The sequence below is a fragment of the Erpetoichthys calabaricus genome, chromosome 4 (genome assembly GCF_900747795.2).
Source record: "Erpetoichthys calabaricus chromosome 4, fErpCal1.3, whole genome shotgun sequence".
NCBI lineage: Eukaryota > Metazoa > Chordata > Cladistia > Polypteriformes > Polypteridae > Erpetoichthys > Erpetoichthys calabaricus.
In genome coordinates this window covers 299,117,116-299,143,366 of record NC_041397.2, presented here as the reverse complement: position 1 = coordinate 299,143,366, position 26,251 = coordinate 299,117,116, and the positions used below count along the sequence as shown (strand labels likewise).

The window sequence follows — 26,251 nt, the reverse complement described above, 5'->3', positions numbered from 1 at the left end:
AATCTGGATACACAAAATACCCATGCTTCATGTGCCTCTGGGATAACAGGGCAAAGCAAGATCATTGGACAAAAGTGTCATGGCCTACAAGGGAAGAAATGATTGGTGGCACTGCAAATATCATCAACAAGCCACTGGTGGACAAGAACAAAATAATTCTCCCACCGCTTCATATTAAGCTAGGATTGATGAAGCAATTTGTTAGGGCTTTGGACAAAATGGGTAATTGCTTCAAGTACATTTGTAGATCATTCCCTGGACTGAGCATGGAAAAACTAAAAGCTGGAATCTTTGATGGTCCTCAGATTCGTAAACTCGTGAACGATTCCAATTTTACCAAATGCATGTATGACACTGAGGCTTCGGCCTGGAAAAGGTTTGTCTCTGTTGTGAAGAACTACTTGGGTAATCACAGAGCAGACAATTATGAAGAATTGGTGCAAGATATGCTTGCTAACTTCAGAAATTTGGGAGTTAATATGAGCATAAAGATGCACTATCTCCATAGCCATTTAAACAGATTTCCAGATAACCTCGAAGACTTCAGCAAGGAACAAGGTGAGAGGTTCCACCAGGATATGAAGGTGATGGAGGAGAGATATCAAGGCAGATAGGACATACACATGATGGCAGACTACTGTTGGAGTCTCCAACGTGATTGTCCTGATGACACACATAAAAGGAAATCACATAAACAGCGTTATTTATAGTTAATAACAATAAAAGATGTTTATGAAGGTAACAAAAAGAAATTAAAAGAGAGCTTCTGTGAAAGGGCGGCCATATGGAATGGTGACTGGAATCTTGGGCATCAAACTAAAAGAAGTGGGAGTTCAGGGTGTTGTTTGTAGATGAATGAAGAATTGGCTTAAACACTGGAAGCAGAGGGTAATGGTGTGAGGAACCTTTTTATAATTGGCTGACATTAAGAGTGGTGTCCCGCAGTGCTAGGGACGCTTCTATTTTTAATATATATAAATGATTTGGATAGGAATATAAGTACGAAGCTGATTAAGTTTGTAGATGATACTAAGCTAGGTGAAAGGGCAGATAATGCAGGATCTGTTTTCCTTACTAAAACCCCATCACATTCACTTTGTTTCACTGGCACCATGTTGTTAAATGTCCCATTGTGCAGGCTGCACACTATGGGTGACAGAGCTTTTAGTGTAGCAGGCCCACAGTAATGAATGCCCTCCTCTGGAACTCTGTGCCTGCACCTCACTCTATGTTTCTAAATCTCTTAACTCAAAATCCATCTTTTATTGTTGTTGTTGTTGTTGTTGTTATTATTAAAGTTAATGGAAGTAAAGTTAAGGTATTTCAAATAGGAAGTAGAAATGTTAACTGGACATACTGTAGTTCATCACCCGGTTGATGTTGGGTAGTATGAAACTTGAAAGTCCCTCTTGTTTCTGTCTATATCAATGGAGTGTTCAGAAGCAATCAAGTAAGCTAACAGGACGTTAGGTTATATTTTGTGACCTGATGCATGGAGTACAAGTCAAGGGAGGTCATGCTTAAGTTATGTAACACATATGCACAGGAGTGGACTGGGTCTCAAAACAGGCCCAGGCATCCTTCAACGAGTGAGGTGACGAGGTTGACCCACTCGGCCCAATATTCATTGTAATTTTCGTAAAATTTGTGATGAGTACACAGCTCACAATTGCTATGTGCCTATGATATGAACTCTGTCTAGACTGTTGCCAAACTTAATCTGTACACTTTTGTTTAGACACAACTTAAAATTTGACAACATGCTTAGAAATAAGATTTATGAAAACTAAAAATTTTGTAACACGGCTTACACGTTATTAGAGTGCATGTCAAATGCCAATGTCATGTCCAAGTGCCAGTATCCTAGTAGGCTAGTAGCTTACGCAGTTCGCTGCTTTTAGTGGCCACATTATGAACAATGCTGTTAGTGTCAAGTTTGGCTACAGGTATGAAACAATTATTTTCAACTTGATAATTAAACTGCTCATTTACAATGGAATAAATTATAACCGAGGTTGTAATGAAAACCTCACATGATTGAAATGTTCCATTAACTTAACGATAAACTATAAATATTCTGTCTTAATATGAAAAATTCCTGTCCTGTGCTTTATAACCTTATTTCATCATACTAATAATCGCAGCAGAAAACCATTAATTATCACTCACGCCGATGATCAGAGAACAATAAAATGCATAATACATTATCTAAACTAATTATTAGTACCGAAGAATTTAAATACTATATATGAGATAAAATAAATTGCAATAATGTATATGCTAACCAAAATGTAGAGGTATCGAAACAGAAATCACCAAAAGGCAGTTTTGACCAAATTTGCCACTGCAACATTGTTTACTGACAACTAAAACAACTTGATCACGTAATACGGTATATTATATAGGACTATATTAATCGCAGTACCGGACAGATAATGTTAAGTAGTTTCGAAAATTTATTTTAATGTCAAACAGTAACCAGTACATAAAATTTATTTCATGAAATGGCCGGCCCATGACCAGACCAGAGTCTGTGGCCCATTGGGCATTGCCCAAATGCCCTAATGGCCAGTCTGCCCCTGCATATGCACATAATTCAAGTCCTCATACAAAGAAAAATGACATTGGAGTGCTAGAGAAAGTCCACAAAAGATTGACTATGCTGATTGGGGGACAAAGATGTATGAGTTATGAGGAGACATTGAAGGAGTCAAACCGTTTTTAGTGTAAGCCAACGGAGATTAAAATGTGACATGATTAAAGTGTTTAAAATTATGAAAGGAATTAGTACTGTGGGTTGCAGCTGTTACTTTAAAATAAATCCTTTAATTCGAAGATACAATTTTAAACATGATAAGGGCAGATTTCATACAAAGTTGGGAAAGTTTTTCTTCACACAGATAGCAACAGACACATCGAATAAAAGACCAAGTTGTCTGGTTGAGTGTAGAACTTTAGGTTCCGTAAAATCTCAACTTGATGTTATTTTTGACCATCTTGATGAACACGATACAATACAATAGAACTTATATTTTTATTTAGCGCACTTCACTGAGTGCAGGCGCAAATTGCAGTGATCGATTCTCAGTTAAAATACAAGTATGGATTGCACTAATGACTAAATATAGAACTGATACACATATAAATTTAGATTTGTTAAAACACAGAAAACAAGGTAGTACTGATTAAACATAAATGGAAACCAACAATATCTGTCCATTAATTAACTGATGAACTATGTCCAGTTGACAACAGAGGAGATTAAAAGAGAGAAAGTCAAAGTCGCAGTCCTGGAGACCTTGGCCAAGTGGCTGCCTGCCCTCTCCTTGGTTTTCTATAGTGGAGTCTGCGCTGGCCATCCAATTGGATTAGAGATCAATCTTTCCATCAGATGATTCAAATGCTCCTTTATTAGAGATGACATTTCCCTAAGCAGGAGAGCAGGAAAGAGAAGCTTGTTAGGCTGAATGGCTTGTTCTGATCACCACCTTCTGGGCTTGTCAAAGGTAAGCAGTATCCCGCCAACAGGATGCTGTCACTCATGGTGTCGTCTCTTTTTCCCTCTTCAACATCAAGAAGACCCTCATTGAGAGCAACTGACTCTGCCTCTTTCAATCTGACGACCCCAAAAGCCAGGCGGGTCCACAAGTTGTCGTCTTATTTGGACCCCAGCTAGGAAAGAGTACGGCGCTCCAGTACACACCCTTTACTAGAAGAGCCAAGGAGGCTATTAGTTTTGTTTTTGTTTGGAAATTGTGCCATCATGGACTTGTTTTATTTATTTACATCTTGAAAGTAAACAGAGCGACCCACTTGGCATCCCATCATTTCTCAGAACTTTGTCGTTAATCATTCACTGACCACACCTTCTAAACTAACGCTACCTATGTTGGCGAGTCCCTTTTGGTGTGGTTCACCCACTTAGCCAACATCTTTATGATGTAAAGCACTAGAAACTGCATCCTGTTAATCTCTCTCTACAGTTAATCCGGAAAATATTCCCAGCGCATCACTTTTTCCACATTTTGTTATGTTACAGCCTTATTCCAAAATGGATTAAATTCATTTTTTTCCACAGAATTCTACACACAACACCCCATAATGACAATGTGAAAAAAGTTTACTTGAGTTTTTTGCAAATTTATTACAAATAAAAAAACTGAGAAATCCCATGTACATAAGTATTCACAGCCTTTCCTCAATACTTTGTTGATGCACCTTTGGCAGCAATTACAGCCTCAAGTCTTTTTGAATATGATGCCACAAGCTTGGCACACCTATCCTTGGCCAGTTTCGCCCATTCCTATTTGCAGCACCTCTCAAGCTCCATCAGGTTGGATGGGAAGAATCGGTGCACAGCCATTTTAAGATCTCTCCAGAGATGCTCAATCGGATTCAAGTCTGGGCTCTGGCTGGGCCACTCAAGGACATTCACAGAGTTGTCCTGAAGCCACTCCTTTGATATCTTGGTTGTGTGCTTAGGGCCGTTGTCCTGCTGAAAGATGAACCATCGCCCCAGTCTGAGGTCAAGAGCGCTCTGGAGCAGGTTTTCATCCAGGATGTCTCTGTACATTGCTGCAGTCATCTTTCCCTTTATCCTGACTAGTCTCCCAGTTCCTGCCGCTGAAAAACATCCCCACAGCATGATGCTGCCACCACCATGCTTCACTGTAGGGATGGTGCCAGGTTTCCTCCAAACGTGACGCTTGGCATTCACACCAAAGTGTTCAATCTTTGTCTCATCAGACCAGAGAATTTTCTTTCTCATGGTCTGAGAGTCCTTCAGGTGCCTTTTGGCAAACTCCAGGCGGGCTGCCATGTGCCTTTTACTAAGGAGTGGCTTCCGTCTGGCCACTCTACCATACAGGCCTGATTGGTGGATTGCTACAGAGATGGTTGTCCTTCTGGAAGGTTCTCCTCTTTCCGCAGAGGACCTCTGGAGTTCTGACAGAGTGACCATCGGGTTCTTGGTCACCTCTCTGACTAAGGCCCTTCTCCCCTGATCGCTCAGTTTAGATGGCCGCCCAGCTCTAGGAAGAGTCCTGGTGGTTTCGAACTTTTTCCACTTACGGATGATGGAGGCCACTGTGCTCATTGGGACCTTCAAAGCAGCAGAAATTTTTCTGTAACCTTCCCCAGATTTGTGCCTCGAGACAATCCTGTCTCGGAGGTCTACAGACAATTCCTTTGACTTCATGCTTGGTTTGTGCTCTGACATGAACTGTCAACTGTGGGACCTTATATAGACAGGTGTGTGCCTTTCCAAATCATGTCCAGTCAACTGAATTTACCACAGGTGGACTCCAATGAAGCTGCAGAAACATCTCAAGGATGATCAGGGGAAACAGGATGCACCTGAGCTCAATTTTGAGCTTCTTGGCAAAGGCTGTGAATACTTATGTACATGTGCTTTCTCAATTTTTTTATTTTTAATAAATTTGCAAAAATCTCAAGTAAACATTTTTCATGTTGTCATTATGGGGTGTTGTGTGTAGAATTCTGAGGAAAAAAATGAATTTAATCCAATTTGGAATAAGGCTGTAACATAACAAAATGTGGAAAAAGTGATGCGCTGTGAATACTTTCCGGATGCACTGTATTTCTATCCACACTGTAGCCTCTGTTCCTTCTGATTAGATTAGATTAAATTTGTCCCCAAAGGGAAGTTAAAATTTTACAAAAGAAAAACAATACATAAAACTTCTGGCTTCGATAACAAAGAGCTGCTACTGTCAATACAGGTTTGTAGGTGGTAAGACTTGCACCACAGTTTATATTTAAGGACATTAACATTTGCATAGAGTAGTGTTCACGAAAGGTACAAGCTTAATAGGCCTTGATTCCTTCTTTGAAGTCACCAGCATTAAGAATGATTTATCAAAAAGATATTGGCACAGATTGAATTGTTATTGTGATTGAGTCAGCCACGATGATGATAGTTGAGCATTTGTTCTCAGCTCACCATCTACTTTTTGACCCAGACATAGAAGATGTTGTGATTCTTAGTAATCTATGATTTTTTTTCTTAGACTCAATAATTTTTTTCCTGAGACTAGAAACTTCATAACTTTGCACATTTCAGTTTTATTTTCTTTTGTAGTTTTAACTTATATTTTATTGTTAAAATTTTATTTACCATGATGCCACTTTATTTTTCAGCTAGCACAACCATTTTTTATTCCCACTGTCAAAACGTGAATGCTTATTGAGAGGTGCGTGGACCTGGAAGTTGAGTCAAGTGACAAAATGGGCGTGCCAGTATATAAGCCAGCATCATGTAAGGATCAGTTTACAAGATTATGAATTGTTTCAAAACCATTTTCAAGGTCTTAAAAGTAATTTTGGTGCAATATATATATATCAGGCAATATACTTTCCTTTCTTATTTCTGTATTCGGTTTGGTTGCTGTGATCATTTAATTCCTAGTGTTGACCCTTGCTAGTTTCTTGGTAAGATTTTATCTCCTACTCTTATGGCCTGCCTATTTTTGCCTGTGGCAGAACAGAATGTGGCTTTTGTAGCTCATTTAGGACTATTTATGGCTGTTATTTGAATCATGTCTGAAATGGAGAACAGAGATATAAAATAACAAAGTATAACTACTTCATTTCTTTACTTAAATACATTTTTCAGCTATTTGCTCTTTACTTAAATCAATTTTATTTAGGACTACTTTTACTTTTACCCCACTGCATTTTTAGGTCAAATAGCATAATTTTTACTTTGTTACATTTTCAGGCAACTTCTCCTTACTCGTTATAGAGACCAAGTTATTATACATTCATAAAAGAAACCTATCAGGAGTGTTGTCAGTTTAGGATAGATAGATAGATAGATAGATAGATAGATAGATAGATAGATAGATAGATAGATAGATAGATAGATAGATAGATAGATAGATAGATAGATAGATAGAAATTGTCATACATGTGTGCCTTGGGGACAACTTGAAGGCTCTGGTGGTGGTAATTTCTTGCCGATCCACACGGTGCTGCTGTTTACTAACACCTCTTCTCTTCTTCCCTCTAGAGCAGTGTTTCCCAAACTCAGTCCTGGGGCACCCCTGTGGCTGCAGGTTTTTTAATTAGCTGGTATTTTTTTTTCTTTTATTCGACATTCAGAAAAGCATAGCAGCATGATTTTTACATTTATAAGACATTTAGAAATATTTCTGCTTTTGCTATAGATTTAAATGCTTAACTCTCTTTTGTTGATTTCATTATACTTTGCCCTTTCTCTGTGTAGTTTTCCCCCTTTGTTGTATCTTAATAATGACAATTTAAAACAAGCAGATCAGACACCCAGGCAAACAACATTAAATAATCAAAGGCTGCAACTACTTTACAGTCAGGCCCACTAATTAGTAAATAATGGATTAATTAAACAATTAGAAGACCTAGAAAAGTAGAATGAAAATCAAGATGAAAATACTGTTAAAAAGAAAAAAAATACATTATTCCTATATAACTGCTTGGTACATTTAAATTTTTTTTTTTTTAGCAAACTTAGTTTTCTAATTTCTATATGGTTCCCTAAACACAGAACTTGGGAAATAACACATCACTTAATTAACCCAGGAGTTCAATTAAAAACAGAAGCTGGTTGGAACAAAAACCTGCAGCCACAGGGGTCCCCCAGGACAGATTTTGGGAAACACTGCTCTAGAGACTCTATTATTGACAGCCCTGCCACCTCAGAAGTCATTTCCAGTGTCCGGTCCTGTGACGATGCGGGTTCACTCCACACTCCCATCTTGCATCTGGGAGCCCTTGAACCCAACACCGACGGTAATGTCACCGATGAGCTTGGCAGTGAAGCATAGCAATGAAGCAAGGGGATGGTGTAAAAATGACAAGTGATTTGATTAAAAACAAAACAATCAAAACTGTGCCCAAATAAATAGTGCAGTGTATCTCAAAAAATCTTCAATACATAAATAATCCATAAAAATAGAAGTGAAATAGTGGAGGTTAAAACAATAAATAACTCATTTAAAACGAGGTTAAAAGAATGGCTGGAAGCAGTCTCTTTAAAATCCAAAACACCTGGCGGCTCTCCTGCTTCTCCCATCAGGTTTCTCAACAGGGGAGTCGCCCTTCCTGCAGCTGACCTTCTTTCCATTCCTGATCTGGAGGCTTCCCAATCCTTGGCTTCGGTTTCACTCCCTCCAGACGGAGACTTGGCTTTTCCCCAACGGCCAGGACGCTCACGTTGGGGAATCCATCACCCAAGCCTCCCGACTACCGCTGTTTTCCACGGCGAGTCATCCTTGTGCTGGTCACTCCCGCTCTTCACAATGCTCAGCAGGAGCGACCACTACCAACTGCCCTCGGTGTCAGCCAAACACCCCACTAGGGCATACTGTCCGGCTGCCTACGAGCGCTCACTCGCTCGCTCTCTCTTTCTCCTTCTCATCTCATGCACCAGCTTTCTCCACACTGCTTCCTGCTTTCTACTCTCTTCCTCTGCCACCTCCGTCTTTCTTTTCATTGATTTTACATTCATCCTTCTGCTAGCTGCCTCGCGCTATTATATATTATGGGGACGTGGATCAGCTGTGGCAGTCAGCAGCTCCCAGGAACAATTACGGATGCGGACAACTCCTCACCTGTGCACTTAAGTGAGAATCGCCCGCATCAACAAATCACCGATCAGCCACAGTTACCAGCCCCCTCTCTTAGCCGCGAGTGCGACGATTATTTACTTAAAACTGGTCCTTTTGACATGAGCTGTGGACCCGCTATACCACAGGCCCCCTAGACCTGCCTTTTCATCCCTGGCCTGTACTTGAGCCAGAGGAGTCACCATCTTGGAGCAGTGTGTGTAGACATTTTTGACCTTCCTAACAAGTGTGGTCAAATATCAGGCCAAAATTATGCCAAAAACTTTTATGATGGCTTCAAAAGCATCTGGTTGAGGTGCAACTTGCAAATATTAGCTGGGGAGTAGGTATATATCTGAGCCTGTATGTGTAATTTTGACCCTGTGTGGGTTTTAGAAAATCCAAATTAATTTTAAAACATGCGCACCAAATTCTTGTTTTTTAGAGTCTTTAACGATGTATGTTGTACAATCATTCCACCCCAGAAAAGGAACAGTTCAAAGAAATCATTGAAAGCCCACAATTACCATGACATACATGTCCATGGTGAGTGTATGTAAACTAACAGGGTCAGATTCAGATATACTAAAAATTAAAACAAAGATACGTAGAGACTGGCCTGTCTTCAAAACACATTCCTTAAATATTGTAAAAGTTACTTTGCTGTATAGAATGTGGAACACAATCCTATGAAGAAAGGCACACTTAGCCAGGGCAGCAATAAGCAGTAAGGCACATTTATCTTTTATGCACCTGGGTAATCAATTTATTGATTATGTTTTTACCATGTATTCTGCACTGTACTAGTATATTTTTGCTTTTTATGGTCTTCACATGTTCCACAAGCCATCTACTCTGCCCTGGCAAGAAAAGGAACCAGGAGCCACCACTGCTAAATGCCCTGGCCTGTTATTTTTCATTTTTTAACATTTCTATAGCCTTTAAATTGATTATACTACTTGAGGTTGACATACCTTTGACTCTTTTTAAATCCTGCCTGAATCCTACTTGTTATTATTAAGAAAGTTAATCAAAATTTACTGACTGTAAAGCAAGGGAAAGATCAGCTTACGAGATAACAATCTTATGCTGACCTTAGCTCTTGAACCTAATAAACCTACTTGCATATGTGTTAGGTTGAGGAAGTTTAACATAACTCTGCACCGAGATAACCGTACTTTCTGTTAGCTAATTGCTAGGACTTTATGCTGTGAGATAGCTGCACTTGTTATTGTCAAAGTTTTAAAGGTTTTGCAAGTTGATGATGCTCAGTTCCTAACTTTCTCCACTGACAAGAAACAATCAGCTTGTGGTTGCTAAGTGTAAGACTCACTGCTTTTGTTGTTCTTTAGCACATAAGCAGAAGTTTTTTCTGATGTCCCTCTGCGTCTAACCTCAGAGATCCTCACAGACAAGCACAACAGCACTTGAGACTTGGGACATGAAGACCTGTGTTTGGTTTCCTCTGTGCTCAACATTACAGTACTTAATGTAAATCATCTCAGTTGTCTACTTAGTCTGCCATTTTACTTATGTTACCTGTACATTTGTATAATACACCTTTTGTTCTTTAAATGAATAAACTTGTCAGCCCCTAAATAGCTATTCTGTGGCTAAGCAGTCCAGTAAAGGTGTTAGCTTTATTGAGCTTTTGACGTAGGAAGCTACTAAGAGTTTCTCCTTACTCATTTACCATACTTAATTTCACTTTTTTCACCCATTTTTTCTTTTGTATGTTATTATTCTATAGATTCTGCTTAGCTACACCACAGGTATTGAACTCTGGTCCTCGAGGGCTGCAGTGACTACATGTTTTCATTTTAACCATCTTCTTCATTAGTGAGCTGTTTTTACTGCTAATTAACTTCTTTTGCTTTAGTTTTAATTAACTTGACTCAGGCCCTTTAATTGTCTCTTTTTCCTTAATTAGTAGCCAAACAATAATGAGACATCAAACAAGCCACCATATGACCAGCTCACCTGTGCCCATCACATAATATCTAAAAATAAATAAAGGTGAAGGTCTCAGTAAGGTTGATCTCTCAGGTCACCAAAACATTTTGAAAATGTTCTTAGAAAAAACAGAAAAATCACCAGATTTGGAAATGTCTGTTGTGGCAGAATGAGAGCAGCAACAAGCCATTGAATTAAATAACGGGCTTAATTAACAGCAAGAATCAGCTTCTCATTAAGAGACTGTTTGGAGTGAAATTGGTTGGAGTTTGAAATCCCAGTTTAGCTGGTCATCTGTTGGCTCATTTCACGTCTCATTTCTGTTTGGCTGCCATTTAAGGAAGAAAGGAATCAATTCAGAGGACTGACTCCTTAAAAACAGGGCTATTGAAATGAAGGGAAAAGGAGTTAATTAGCAGTGAAAATTACTCACTGATTAGGAAAAGGGTTAGAATGAAAACCTGTAGCCACTGCGGCCCTCCAGGCCCGGAGTTCAACACCCCTGAGCTACACTGTTTTAATTCACTCTTTCGTTAGATTTTCTCCTAGTAATTTCATTGTGTTACACAATGATAATAAAGTGCTTGAACTTGAACTAGTCTGCTTTAGCTACTGTATCCAGTAAAGAGGTTAGGGTTAGGGTTAGGTTAGGGTTTACAGGGATTGTGTGTCCCCGAGGGGACATAATGCATGGGTACACATGCCACCATGTGTATAATTTAGGGTTAGGGCTGAATCATATTAAAAGTACAAATTAGGAACCTCACTGCATCAGTAGAGTATAAAGAGAATTTAGACATAAAGAGTTGCCATTGAAGAGCATAAAGACATATTACAGTTTTGACAAAAAGGAAGGACCCATTCCACACAACAAACTTGTTTGGTTAATCAAAAGACAAGCTGTTTTAATATCTCTTCAGGTACTTTTTAAAAGTTATCGAGTTATCCATGAGTTTACTATAACTCTTCATGTGAGTCTTTCTGGCTTCAGTCTTTACCTTTGAGAATACTGAGGTCCTGGGCTATGCTACTACTAGTGATAAATGAAACAGCAGAGTTTCAATTCATGTACAATTTCATGAAACTAACAGTAAACTTCTTTTTATTGGCGATTTCGTAATTGTGAAATTCAGTACCAACTAGAAAACAATTTTGCTCCCATTCTTATGCATACTTTTGTGTTTACCTGTGTTCTTTTCTGCAGTCACATAAATCATGTAATCCATAATGCACTGGTAAAATCAATTCTATTTATGGCTCTTGTTCACATCACTGGGTGAGCTGCATTTTTAAAAGTGTAACATTCTGCATATTGTTCACCCAAAGCCACAGCTGAATGCACCATCCTGTACATTACTGGGTTTTCTCCACAGAAATAGTCAGTACATTTAAACTCGCCTTGTCCTAGTAAAGGATATGCACACTTACAGTGATTTATTTTTTTACTAGAGATCTTTATTGAAATACTAAATGACAGGCAGATGCATGCGGAATTAATGCATGAAAATGCTTGCAGACAGGATCTATATGTCTTTCTTCTTCTATGAATGGCACAAATTTCAGTGGAATTTTACATTTTTCTTTTGGAGCCAAACACTGAGTTTCGTTCCAAATTCAATTCTGCATGAATTGTTGCTCATCACTAGCTAAAACACAGTCTTCTCTTCTCTTCTCTTCTCTTCTCTTCTCTTCTCTTCTCTTCTCTTCTCTTCTCAAGGATCTAACGATTTTAATTCCCATAGCCTTTCAAAAAGGACAAGCCCTTATGTCCCATGAAATTCTTAGTTGCTATAGAAAAGGGGTCTCCAACTCTGGTCCTGGGGTGTTACTTTGACTGCAGGTTTTCATTCTGACCCTTTTCTTAATTAGTTTTAATTAGCAGTTTTTTGCTGCTAATCAACTTCTTTTCCCTGTCATTCTAATTAAATTGTTTTTTTTAAGATTCAGCCCTCTGAATTGCTTCGTTTTCTTTTCCTTATAAAGCACCCACACAGAAATGAGATGTGAAGTTACTGAGCCAACAGATGTTAGTCGATATTCATGAAACCGAGATGGACTTTGCAATGAGGACACATAACAGAGCTAGGAGCAAAAGAGTCTAAACAGTAAATAAAATCCAGTGCAAGATTTCAATGGGGCGAAATGGTGGCTCTGTGGCTAGGGATCTGTGACGGCAATCGGAAAGTTGCCGGTTTGAATCCCATAAAACATCAGAAGTGACTCCATTCTGTTGGGCCTCTGAACAAGGCCCCTAACCTGCAATTGCTTTGTTCTGGGTATGCTATTAACCAGCATCCAGCCCTGCCAGCATGTCCTCCAACTTACAGGGAAAACTTGGGGGTTTGTGGCAGGATTGGCACTCCAGCCACCATAAGAAAACGTCACACTGTTCCAGTGTTTTGCTGAGGTGTCACCCTCTGCAATGTGTGGTGGGTGCGGCAACGAGTTATCAGTGCATGCTCCCAACCTCAAGATCTCAATAAATACATCAATAAATTCCATCCATCCATTTTCCAACCCGCTGAATCCGAACACAGGGTCACGGGGGTCTGCTGGAGCCAATCCCAGCCAACACAGGGCACAAGGCAGGAAACAATCCCGGGCAGGGTGCCAACCCACTGCAGGACACACACAAACACACCCACACACCAAGCACACACTAGGGCCAATTTAGAATCACCAATCCACCTAACCTGCATGTCTTTGGACTGTGGGAGGAAACCGGAGCGCCCGGAGGAAACCCACGCAGACACGGGGAGAACATGCAAACTCCACGCAGGGAGGACCCAGGAAACGAACCCAGGTGCCCAGATCTCCCAACTGCGAGGCAGCAGCGCTACCCACTGCGCCACCACATCAATAAATTATCCAATAAAAAGCCAGTGCATATATGAAGAAGATAAAATCCAATAAATGCTTATAATTGATCCATTAAAATCAAGGGTAAAATCAAAGCAGAATTGGTCTTAAAAATACTCTTAGCAGTGCTCTCCTCTCTTTTCTTGCTCATCTCTCCCTCTCCTCTCACTCTGCTCAGCCAATTCCCTGGGAATTAACAACAGACATGAGAATCCATATAAATATAAATAACATTTGCCCTCGCGATCTTTCCGTTGGTGTCTGCTAGGATGTGCTGAGCCCGACTCCATCATCATTTTGCCTTGCTCGGCATCTGCTGGTTTCCTAGGAGCCATGGGACTTCCCTGCTCTTAAACTGCACTGGGTCCCAAATGATTCTTTTCTCTCTTTTATCCCTTATCATCATCGATTTTTCTCCTTTCTTTCTGTCCTACTCAGGATGTTCTTATCCTCTGTGGGTGCAGGTGATTTCATTATGACCTGCGGAGCGGCAATGAGGTAACTGGTTGATCACATATTCACATGCAAGTGTGATCAGCTCAGTTTTTCCGATGCATGCATTCCCATGAAGCCCGAGCTGCATTGTTGCCAATTAAAAACTAGCATACTGTCATGGATCTCTTACACACAACACCACAGGTTCTTTTCACATACAGGTACATTTATAGTAGAATCAACTGAAATTCCAGACAGGCTAACTTGGGTAAACTAATTATGGGACTTATTAAACCATTTGGCTGTACCTGTGATGATTTAGGGGTATCATAGTAAAGGGCACAGTGGTAGTGCTGCTGCTTTGCAGTAAGGAGACTGTGGAAGATTGTGGGTTCACATCCCGGTTCCTCCCTGTGTGGATAGCGCTTTGAGTACTGAGAAAAGCGCTATATAAATGTAATGAATTATTATTATTATTATTATTATTAATAGAAAGTTGATTTAAGGGGTGTTACAAACTCCACACAGAACCATAGAAAGGTTTGGGGCAGCCACCCGTATAATTGGTATCTTGGCTGCAATGTCGTAAAAATGAATACAGCACTAATGTGCACAAAACCGAATCCAAAACAGAACTGAGGGAATAGGGAAAAGGTGTAGGCTTTTAAAGGGGAAGACAGGAAGTGAGGTCAAAGGGGTCAGGCTCATGAGGGTCTTCAACCATAGGCTCTAGCCTGGACATGACATCACAGAGGCTGGAGCCAGCAAGGTCTTCTTCCATAGGCTCGGACCTGGAAGTGACGTCAAGAGGACCAGGTGGAATCTCCCATGACTGGTCTGCAGAACAGGGAGAAAAAGAGTCAGTGCACTCTGTCATATCCTGGTTTGATTTCGAAGTTGCCCTTACTCAAGCCCTTTAGCTGCCTCCCATGCGCACATGTGTGACAGGGGTTATAAAATGATGATGGTCGCCATCATCATTCCTTTATTTGAATGTTCCGTGCCACCAAGAGCTAGTCTGTTGCCTTCCATTTCTGGTCTGATGTCTACATTTTTAATATCACATCTCTCCATTTATGTTACTTTTTTCCTTCACATTCTTTTCCTCCTTTTAGATATTGGTACAATCACTGCAAAATGTGCTATAGTTTCTCACCAGGAAGCCTCTGATTCCATCTCTTCCTCTTTGGAAATCCTCATTTCTCAGTTTTTCCCTTCTAGAGCTCTCTGTGGTGAGGATCATTTGGTAGATCTGGCTCATACTGTACAATGAGAGATGCACACTAATGATATAGTTGGACTGTGCTCCATTATGATAACATCAGATCTCTATCAAAATACAAAGAATACACTAAATTATGTTAGGATATTGTCATGGACATGATCACAGGGAGTGACTCATTGGCTATGGTGAGGGGAAACATAGGGAGAAGATTAAGGGGCTTTCACAGTAACTGTCATGGTTAATGCTTCCATCTATAGAGTGGAGGAGAAGTCTTAGGAAGAAGCCTCACATCACCTCCATCTCATCTTCTCTGTTCCTGTCCTTTCTGGTGCTGCAGATATATAAACCAATCTAGAAACGGAAGTTGGCATTCATTCTGGGTCCAGCTTCGATGAAGGAAAGAGCTTCAACACACAAAGATCTTCAGAGAGCCTGGCAAATTTTTATTTTATTTTTTTGTTTCTTTTTTCCTTTCAAACCTTGGAAGTTAAACAGGAACCCAACTGTTTTTCAGTTTCTTTGTGCTTACTTAATTAACAATACAATCCAGATAAAGAATGCAGTTTAGGTGTGAAAGAGGTGGAAAAGGAACCATAATCTCTTTTGTGGCAGACTATGTAACTGTGTTCTTGTGATAGAGTCCTAGGTGACTCTGTCTTCTCCTTTTATTCTTTTTATTATGTAGACTTTACCAGAATGCCTCAGATCCCAAACAATTACTGCACTGTCAAGTACTGTAGTTCAGAAGATCCTCTCCTTTCTCTTTCACCTTAATAACTCCAGGCAATTAGACAAAGTACAAGACCAGGCAGGAGTTGAGGTCCACATTTATTTATGTATCACAGATAATAAGCACAAAATATAAGGAAGCAAAATAGAAATAAGTCTTGATAAAATAATATTAATATGTCATGTACGACATGCTTCCAGATGGCTTGCTGTCTTATTTTGTTCAGTCCTTTGGGTGCAAGCAATGCCCTTCATTCATGCAATTTTATTTCTGCATGGCTGGACCAAAGGTTGCACAAACTACCTTTTCAAAGCTGCTGTCCAGTCTAGGCAGTTTTCTTGGAGGGAGATGGGTATGTTTGCTCATACAAACTGAGATGAATGTAAGGGCCTCTACACACGCCTGGTCTGCTTTGGTTAACTCACCACTTTTCACCAAAAATGGGTAAGTAGGGTCATAAATTAACAAAATAACACTGTAGAAGTATAAAGCTAGTTTTACAAATAAAGACTATGGACGGTGGGTGGAAGGAGTACAGGAACCTGTATAAAGTGTTGGAGTACCATCTGGGTTGCCCCTTTTAATTTATGACAGATAATGACAAAACAGGCACTCATGGGTTCAAAAACAGAACATAAATTAGCCTCTCGGGCTCTCAAAGTAACGGCTTTTGTGAGCAGGTAAGGATCTCGGACCTCCATCCTCTAGGTTCATCCAGGTCCAAATGAGATGCCCTCCTTCGGTAGCATCAGGCTTTTATAGCTGTCCGAGTGAAAGGGGTGGGGTCAGTTGCCCTCAAGTGTTGTCCTTACTGCTGAGAAAGAGAAAACCAGATGCTAGTGTTCGCAGTAGCTCGCCCTCCGGCCCCGGTGGGGTGTTACATACCTTGGGTGAGCTCTGAAGGTGTCCCTCAGACGTGCATGTGTGACAAGACATACAAAATATTTATCAACTGATATGCTTAAAATGACTCATTTTTTTACACTCCACCACAATAACCACACACCTCATAGCCTTTTTGAAAGCTAGTGTGCATTGGAACGCCCAAGTCTTTTCATAAGGAATTCTTTGTTTTCTGACCTGCAAATGTGTTAATACATATTAAAAACAAGGTCATCAATATTTTATATGTAATATTTCCACTTGTTCAAGCAAATGATTAATTTCATAAATGTCTACAAAAACATTCATAGACTTGAAATTTGCAAAAAGCCATGTGTCCATCCATTCATGAATGCATTTAATGTAATTATAGGTTTGCAGGTAGATGATCCTACGCTCAACACAATAGGATAAAAATAAAAAAAAAAAATAATTTTAAACAGTAAACACATAATTTTCTTGGCCCCATATGACAATTGCAAAGTCAAAAAAGGATGCAGTGCTGTTGCACAGCAAGAGAAAACGATGCTACCTATTTAGGAGATACAATCAAAGCCCTGGTTAAATTTCGCAATCATTTTCCACTGTGTTGCAGTAAATCTCACCTCTTTCAAAGGCTCATAGGATATGGCTAACATGTGCTAAAAAAACAAACTTCAAAGAGTTTTGCAAAATTAAAGTGAAGTTGCTCAGACATCGATAATTTGCTCTTTTTGGCCAGACACAAATTCAATGGATTTTATTAATAGAAGCAAATGAGAAAATGCTGCTTACAATACCATATGAAAACCATACATCTCTTTCAGGTATTTATCACCTGCTTAGGTACAGAAACTTTATTTTTTAATTCTGCTTTTTTCTTTTTTCACAAAAGCTTCAGTATAACAGCTTAGGTGTGATAAGTTTAAAAAGCAGTCACACACACATACTCTTTAAACAGATCTACAACTGAGCCCATAATTTTCCCTTAATTATTTTTACAGATTATCAGTAATTATTGAAATATGTTATACTGTAGTATTTTGTCTATAAATTTCAGAAAATATCTTTCATTACCTTCTTACTTTCTAACATTAACCTTGTTTTAGTTCATTTTTTCTACTCTGTGAAATTAAAGATAGGAGTCAATTTATGGTTTGTTCGAATAACTAGGATTGCAATTTTTAGAAAAATCTAAATTTCAGATATTTCATTTAAATGATTTAAACACCATTTTTATATCATATTGCCATTTATTGACTTTTACCTTAATCAACACATTTTGTCATTTTTTTCAGTGCCATAATACCTACGCGTTCTACAAAAGAATAATGAGGATAAGCATGGTAAGCAACAAAGAGATACAAGAAGACCTGAATAAAAAACAATGGTGGTGGACAAGAATAAAGCAAGGAAACTGGCACTCTTTGGACAAATATACAGCATGTGGGATAGCAGATAAATAAAGATGATCTTCTTTGTCTTCATCTCTTCACAGTTCCATGTGGGATAGATGTTTTATAAGTTTTGGCCTGATTTATTATGACCGCATGCCTTTCCTGATTGCAAACCTCCCCATTTATCTTGACTTGGGACCGGCTCCAAAATGGAGGCTGGGTTGGGTAAATAAAGACAATGATACTTGAAAATGTCAAAGAAGTGAGGAAAAGAAAACAGTCAAGAAGAAGATGGTTGATCAACATTAGAGAATGGATAAGACTGAACATCCAAAAGCAGTTCAAATGGCAAAATACATGGAAGTAATATGAGCATAAGAAAGCTCCCACACTCTTTGGCATTACAGAATGGCCCGCCCATTTATAACACAGTCGTTTCATTTGTACTTTACAGTCATCTTTCATCTTTCAGTCCATGTTCCTCTCATAAGCAGTTAAGTTCACACAACATGAACTACATGAACACAATGATTAGTGGCTGGCTAATCGTACTATTCATCGTCAAGAGCGGTAAGCATAAAGCTTCTTATCTGATATCTATTGAGTTAATGGACGTAATTGAAAACATCTAATCTAAAAATAAAAAACATATTTTTTTAAAACCATATCATCATTCAATACCAGCTGATTAAAGGAACAAAACTGGTAATTATGTTTGGAATTGACCACATATATGTGTGTACAACTCCAATTTTCTTAATAGATGCAGTATATTGTAAATGTAGTTTTCAGGATTAGAAAACAAATAACCAAAATAAACTGGTTAATTGTAGAACTTTTTCAATGTACAAAGTATCTAAGTGTCCATCTTACACAACTGGATGGGCCTTTTTTGTTGATTTCTAAAATCAAAGTGATTAATTTAAATTGTGAAATATTTGCAAAAGTTTTTAACTATCTCTTTTATTTTGAAAACATATGTTAAAGATAACTTTAGACTTGTTTGTAATTTTTTAATAAGCTTAAGCATCTAAATATCATTCCATTAGATACTAAGCTCATTTATTTATCAGATTTTTTGATGGTAACATTGTTGTTAAATTCCTTAGTTTACATTACCTTGTGTTCTCTATAGCTTACTTTTTTCTTTTCTCGATATTCCTTCTCGTAGATTCTCTTGATCAGCCCTTCAGATCCCTGACGGCGCTGGATGGAGGCACTGTGACTTTGGTGTGCTCTGTAGTCCAGTTCCATCCAAATGACCTCTTTTGGTTTAAACATACTTCTGGAGAGGCTCCCCGATACATAACGTCCTACATGGGGTATTCACAACAGGAAACGTTTTATGGTGAATTTGAGGATTCCCGCTTCCACATTGAGAAAACAAACAGCACTTTCAATCTTAAAATTGAAAAGCTGCAGCCACTGGACATGGCCACATATTACTGTGGAGAGAAGAGATTTGGTCATGTTTTCCTTGGTCCTGGAACTGTTTTGTGCCTTACAGGTAAGCATTTAAGCTAGTTTTCTCTTTTTTCAACATGTTAATTTCAGTTGTAGTCGTGACGTTTCAGTTATTTATATTCCTGAAAACCAATTTAAAAAAATAGTAACTCATAGATGCAAGGTTCACCATAGTCCAGAAGAAATCAGAATATGTAGACGTAGTGTAGAGTGTAGCTGTGAGTCCTCACAATTCTAGGAACTAGAAGCCAGTCCACATCTCGGCCTCCTTCTGTGTTATGTTCCCACATTTACCCCGTGTCCAGGTTTGGGTTTTCTAGTTTCATTCCATACCCCAAAATTTATGACTCCTTCTACTTTTTCCTCTTTATCTTTTCCCATTTTTGCAGTTTCTCAATGTGCTTGATCAACCTTCTCCATACAGCTTCAGGAGCAAGAAAATAATCCAGTGGAAAATACTGAATTTAATTTTAACATAATTTTTTATTTAACCCTTTTATATCAAATTTTTGACATAAAATGTTTTTATTTAACCCTTTTTTATTTGTCAAAATCTACTCAATTATTGGGAATGAATAAAACAGATGCTTTTAGTGTTTTAGTGTTGGTATTTACAGGTCGAGGTGGCTGGTAAATTGAATTGTTTGTTTCTTTTTAACTTTTCTTATACTTATTTATCCATCCCATTTCAAACCCACTTAATCCAATTTAGGGTAAATCTCAGTTGCATTGGGGTCAAGGCAATCGGAGGCTTCAGTTCATCCCATGTTGAATGTTTGAAGGGTACTAAAATACACAAAAAGGGCAAAACATATGTTTGTAACAAGAATACACGGTGCTCTGAATGCTTGTTCTCCTTATCATGTACAATTTTTTTACAAAATGTCCTTTCCACTGTTACGTTGATGAAATGCACATCTTTTTACCATTGAAATGGGGTCACTGCATTAAGTCCCTATTGGACTGTGTGGAAGACTGATTTTAACGTAAAGATTGTGATTTTTGGCCTCTCTGACATCCACAGTGCCCCTGACTGTAAGTTTGGTTCACTAGAACCAGACATTAAATCTTGTGCTAGCAACCAAGGTAACCTCAGATTAGACAAAAATATAAATTTCGTTGTTAAGGCTTGTTTTTTCCAACTATGAGGTTAGCCAAAATCGAGCCCTTTTCGTGTGTGTAAATCATGGAAAGTTGACTCATGCCTTCATTTCTTTGTGACTGGACTACTGTAACTCATTATATGCTGGAGTTACTCAGTAATCTCTTTTTCCAGTCACAACTGGTCCAAAATGCTACTACTAGACTTTTGACGTGGACACACACACACACACGCGTGACTGTATTTCACCAGTATTAGCATCCCTTCATTGGCTTCTGGTCCATTACAGGGTTGATTTTTAGGTGCTGTTGTGTGTTTCTAAGTTTTCAAATGGATTCGCAACTTCCAGTTTTTCCAACCTTCTACACCTTTACATTGTATGTTGCCACCTTGTGTCGTCTGATCAGACACTCTTAGTAGTTTTCAAGGCACGACTAAAGCTTAAAGTTGAGTGGGCTTTTGCCACAGCCATTCCTAGGCTTTAAAACAATCAGCCTGCTCATGTCAGGTCTGCAACAGCTGCAGCCATTTTTAAATCCTGGCCGAAAATGCATCTTTTCTCTTTGGCATTTAATTAGAATTGGTTAATTTAATATTTTTATTTTTTCATTTGTTTACTATTGTGTTTTATGTCTTTTGTCTTCTAATCAATGATTTGAATGCACTTCAATTATTGAAAGCTCCAGCAACAGGAAACATAAGACTGGCACATCTTGGTGTCACTATAATCGTAAACACGTATTTTTTAAAATTAGAATTTGGCTTTGGACAGAGTAATAAAATAAATTATACCCCGTTTTACACTGTAAAAAATCTTTTTTTTTTTTACAGAAAAAATCATGGTCAAATTTGACAGTATTTTTATGTTATTTCAAATAACTGATATCTTCTCTGATTTAACATTTTGTTTGTTATTTAACAGCTTTTTTCCCCATCACTATAAAATACATGTATAATGCATTTTATTTGGCAATTCAAGTAGTATTACAGAAAAAAAATATTCAAAAAACAAACACAAAAATTATACACCATTAAAAAAAAAGTAAAAATATAGTAAAAAAGCACCCATTACTGCCAACCAAAAACCTTAAAATGACAATCATTCACTCTATTAAAAAAAATAAAATGAAATAAACTTCCCCTAAAATCACACAACATCATTAAGAGGCAAATGACTGTAAATTCCCAGACACTCCTTGCATTCTCAAGGTAAACGTCTACTAAAAAACATGTCTTCTATGTACATTGTTACATTTTACTTATTTCAAATCAGTATTGAAATGCCATTAGAATGCAGATACCTCATGCAAATCTCGCTTTAGTGGTCCCATCGTCACCCAAATGAACACGTTCACCAGACCATACAGTCAAAGGCTCATTTTTACTAATGAGTTTGTGTTTAAAGAAACATTATATTCATTATCAAGTTTATCTTCACCTCAGTTAATTCTTGGTCAGCTCCAAATGATTCCAAATCAATAATTAGGATATTTCAATTATCAAAAGTGGGAGTGGAAAACATAAGACTGGCACATCTTGTAAAGTTGTGGATCACTTTTTAAAAATAAAAAGTTTTAAATTAACAGATATCTTATTTTTTAAAATAAGAGTGTTTAGAATTTGGCTTGGACAAAGTAATAAAAAAACAATGTGTAATATTGGAATATTAGAGCAATCAAGATGAGAGCAGGCCATTCAGCCCAAGCAAAGCTCTCCAGTCCTATCCACTTAATTCTTCTAAAAAAAAAAAAGTCGAGTTTTCAAAATCCCTAAAGTTCTGCAGTCTACTACACTACTTGGCCACTTATTCCAAGTGTCTGTGGTTCTCTATGTAAAGAAAAACTTTCTAATGTTTGTGCAAAATTTACCCTCGATCCACTGTGCTAATGCCCTTCATAATTTTAAACACTTCAGTCAGGTCTCCTCTTATTCACTTTTTGCTTAAACTGTAAAGGCTCAGCTCTTTTAATCTTTCTTTGATTTTCTCACCGCCCATTGGTTATTCAAACCTAACATTTTTGCTTCCCCCGTGTAATACTTTACATTTACTGAGATTAAATTTCATCTGCCACCAATCTGCCCAAGCCTGTATGCTGTCCAAGTCCATCTGTAATCATTTAACAGATTCCAGACTATCTGCCAATCCACCTAGCTTAGCATCAGTATTCTGTTGTACGTTATACCACTAAGTAACTGCACTACCACTTTTTCTTCATGGTCCCCCTTTTTCAGGGCACCATGAAATATATGCATATAGCCTTCTACATTGAAGTCCGTGAAATGTACTTTAATCACAAGTTTGAATTGTTTTGATTTGTATTTTTAAACTGTTGAGCAGAAAAGGAATTCAAGGAAAAAATGGGTCTTTGTCAAAAAACATGAAGGAGGGCACTGTTTATTCTTAATTACAAAGTGATGTAAAATTATTATGTTTTTCTTTTTCATTTTTCTAGGAGAAGTGTGAAATTTTCAAATGACTCAGAACAGTGCGGGGAAATTTCTACTTTTAGCATAAAAAATAAGAACCTGAATTTGAACTAAATTTAACAGAAATCAATACACTCACACATACAGTTAGGTCCATAAATATTTGGACAGAGACAACTTTTTTCTCATTTTCATTCTGTACATTACCACAATGAATTTTAAATGAAACAACTGAGATGCAGTTGAAGTGCAGACTTTCAGCTTTAATTCAGTGGGGAGAACAAAACGATTGCATAAAAATGTGAGGCAACTAAAGCATTTTTTGAACACAATCCCTTCATTTCAGGGGCTCAAAAGTAATTGGACAAATTAAATAACTGGAAATCAAATGTTCATTTCTAATACTTGGTTGAAAACCCTTTGCTGGCAATGACAGCCTGACGTCTTGAATTCATGGACATCACCAGATGCTGGGTTTCCTCCTTTTTAATGCTCTGCCAGGCCTTTACTGCAGCGGCTTTCAGTTGCTGTTTGTTTGTGGGCCTTTCTGTCTGAAGTTTAGTCTTCAACAAGTGAAATGCCTGCTCAGTTGGGTTAAGATCAGGCGACTGACTTGGCCATTCAAGAATTTTCCACTTCTTTGCTTTAATAAACTCCTGGGTTGCTTTGGCTGTATGTTTTGGGTCATTGTCCATCTGTATCGTGAATCAATTTGACTGCATTTAGCTGGATTTGAGCAGACAGTATGTCTCTGAACACCTCAGAATTCATTCGGCTGCTTCTGTCCTGTGTCACATCATCAATAAACACAAGTGTCCCAGTGCCACTGGCAGCCATGCACGCCCAAGCCATCACACTGCCTCCACCGTGTTTTACAGATGATGTGGTATGCTTTGGATAATGAGCTGTTCCACGCCTTCTCCATACTTTTTCTTGCCATCATTCTGGTAGAGGTTGATCTTGGTTTCATCTGTCCAAAGAATGTTTTTCCAGAACTGTGCTGGCTTTTTTAGATGTTCTTTAGCAAAGTCCAATCTAGCCTTTCTATTCTTGAAGCTTATGAGTGGCTTGCACCTTGCAGTGCACCCTCTGTATTTACTTTCATGCAGTCTTCTCTTTATGGTTGGATATCGATACGCCTACCTCCTGGAGAGTGTTGTTCACTTGGTTTGCTGTTGTGAAGGGGTTTCTCTTCACCATGGAAATGATTCTGCAATCATCCACCGCTGTTGTCTTCCGTGGACATCCAGGTCTTTTTGCGTTGCTGAGTTCACCAGTGCTTGCTTTCTTTCTCAGGATGTACCAAACTGTAGATTTTGCCACTCATAATATTGTAGCAATTTCTCGGATGGGTTTTTTCTGTTTTCGCAGCTTAAAGATGGCTTCTTTCACCTGCATGGAGAGCTCCTTTGACCGCATGTTGTCTGTTCCCAGCAAAATCTTCCACATGCAAGCACCACACCTCAAATCAACTCCAGGCCTTTTATCTGCTTAATTGATAATGACATAACGACGGACTTGCCCACACCTGCCCATGAAATAGCCTTTGAGTTAATTGTCCAATTACTTTTGAGCCCTGAAATGAAGGGATTGTGTTAAAAAATGCTTTAGTTGCCTCACATTTTTATGCAATCGTTTTCTTCACCCCATTGAATTAAAGCTGAGAGTCTGCACTTCAACTGCATCTGAGTTGTTTCATTTAAAATTCATTGTGGTAATGTACAGAACCAAAATTAGAAAAAAGTTGTCTCTGTCCAAATATTTATGGACCTAACTGTATCTTCCTATATAATACACTACCGTGGCTGTCCGTTTGTCTGTCCAGGATTTTAAATCACCTGTAGCTAGCAAATCGTTTGACCTAAAATTTGGTACACATATACTATGTGACCTATACTGTGCGCTTTCAGGGTGATAGTTAACCCCCGAGGTCAACGGTCAACCCAGGAAGGTCAAGGTCAAAAATCAAACAACTTGTAGCCTGAAATTAGGTACACATATATTACGCTGAAACTCTGCACTACAGCTTTATATTAAAAGCGAAGAGTTTTGGAATTATTACTGTTTATTTTTATTTTATTTTATTGTAGGATCAACCCTCGGCAGTGGGCAGCAGGGCGGCTGTGTGGCGCAAGCGTATGGGCGCCATTATCATTCCCTACCACCTTTTCCGTCACTTCCCCTACCTCTTCATATTTTAAATCATTGTACACATATATGGTCAATGAAGGTCAAGGGTAAACGAAGTATGGTCAATTCAAGTGTATTCACTGCACGTTATTGTGCAATGCTCCGTTACTGTCTAGTATATATATATATTCTTTTTTTCAATCAGGTATTGCCACAGAACACAGAAGAAATGAGCCACCAGTCCTCAAGCTGTTCCTCGATGGGCACAATATGATGCTGAGTTGCACTGTAAAGCGAGACGTGTATGGTGATGACCACAGCGTTTATTGGTTTTGGCAGAACACAGGACAGCCTCTTCAAGGAATTTCGCATGATATTGTGAATAAGTCTCTAAGGGTGGACAACGAATCAGCAAAATATGTATATATTGTTAACAAACATAACATCAGCACTCTGCATGCTGGAACATTCTACTGTGCTGTAGCGATGTGTGCCGGAGTCTTTATCAGCAACGGAACAACACTTCATCTTTCAGGTGACTCCGGTAATGATCACACTTAAAAGTATTTCTGATTTTTTAGCTTTATAGATATTATGTATCACAATGAAATGATAAACTGATGCAGGATTACTAAAATTGATCTGAGTTAATAAGAATTGAATTTTAATTATTTTGAAATAGCTGGGTGTTCCCTTAGTTTTCAGAGCCACATTGTAAGGCTTCTGGTTTTTCCGATCAATCCACACTATTGCTATGTGTATTGTTACCACTAAAGAAATACTGTGGTAGAAATTTACATATTAATTAAGATATAAACTTATCCTCTACTAGGACAAGTTTGATAAAACCTCTTTGAGTCAGAAACCAGGCAGGAGAAAACTTGTCCATTGCGTCTTTAATTGTCTCTTCAGCAAATGCCGGAGAGGGAGCATTCATCACAGCAATCTGCTACAAAATGATGAGAATGATAAGGGCAGAGGTCCATTTTATAAACAATTGAATTTACATGATAGTGCTGATTAATCACACATCACCTGACATTTAGTCTGATTGGTTCATTGGCT

The 26,251-nt window shown here is 38.4% G+C and overlaps 1 protein-coding gene across 1 annotated transcript in view; it reads left to right on the top strand.

Moving 5' to 3' along the window:
• Positions 1 to 218: 218 nt before the first annotated feature.
• LOC114651266 (uncharacterized) overlaps positions 219 to 26,251 on the top strand; it is a gene marked incomplete at its 3' end in the record, with an annotated part of 31,179 nt that continues 5,146 nt past the window's right edge. Inside the window, exons 1-4 of the mRNA XM_051926676.1 lie at positions 219 to 558; positions 14,966 to 15,082; positions 19,235 to 19,570; positions 25,392 to 25,730. Of these exons, the coding sequence (XP_051782636.1) occupies positions 219 to 558; positions 14,966 to 15,082; positions 19,235 to 19,570; positions 25,392 to 25,730 (1,132 nt within the window). The remainder of the gene's footprint in view (positions 559 to 14,965; positions 15,083 to 19,234; positions 19,571 to 25,391; positions 25,731 to 26,251) is intronic.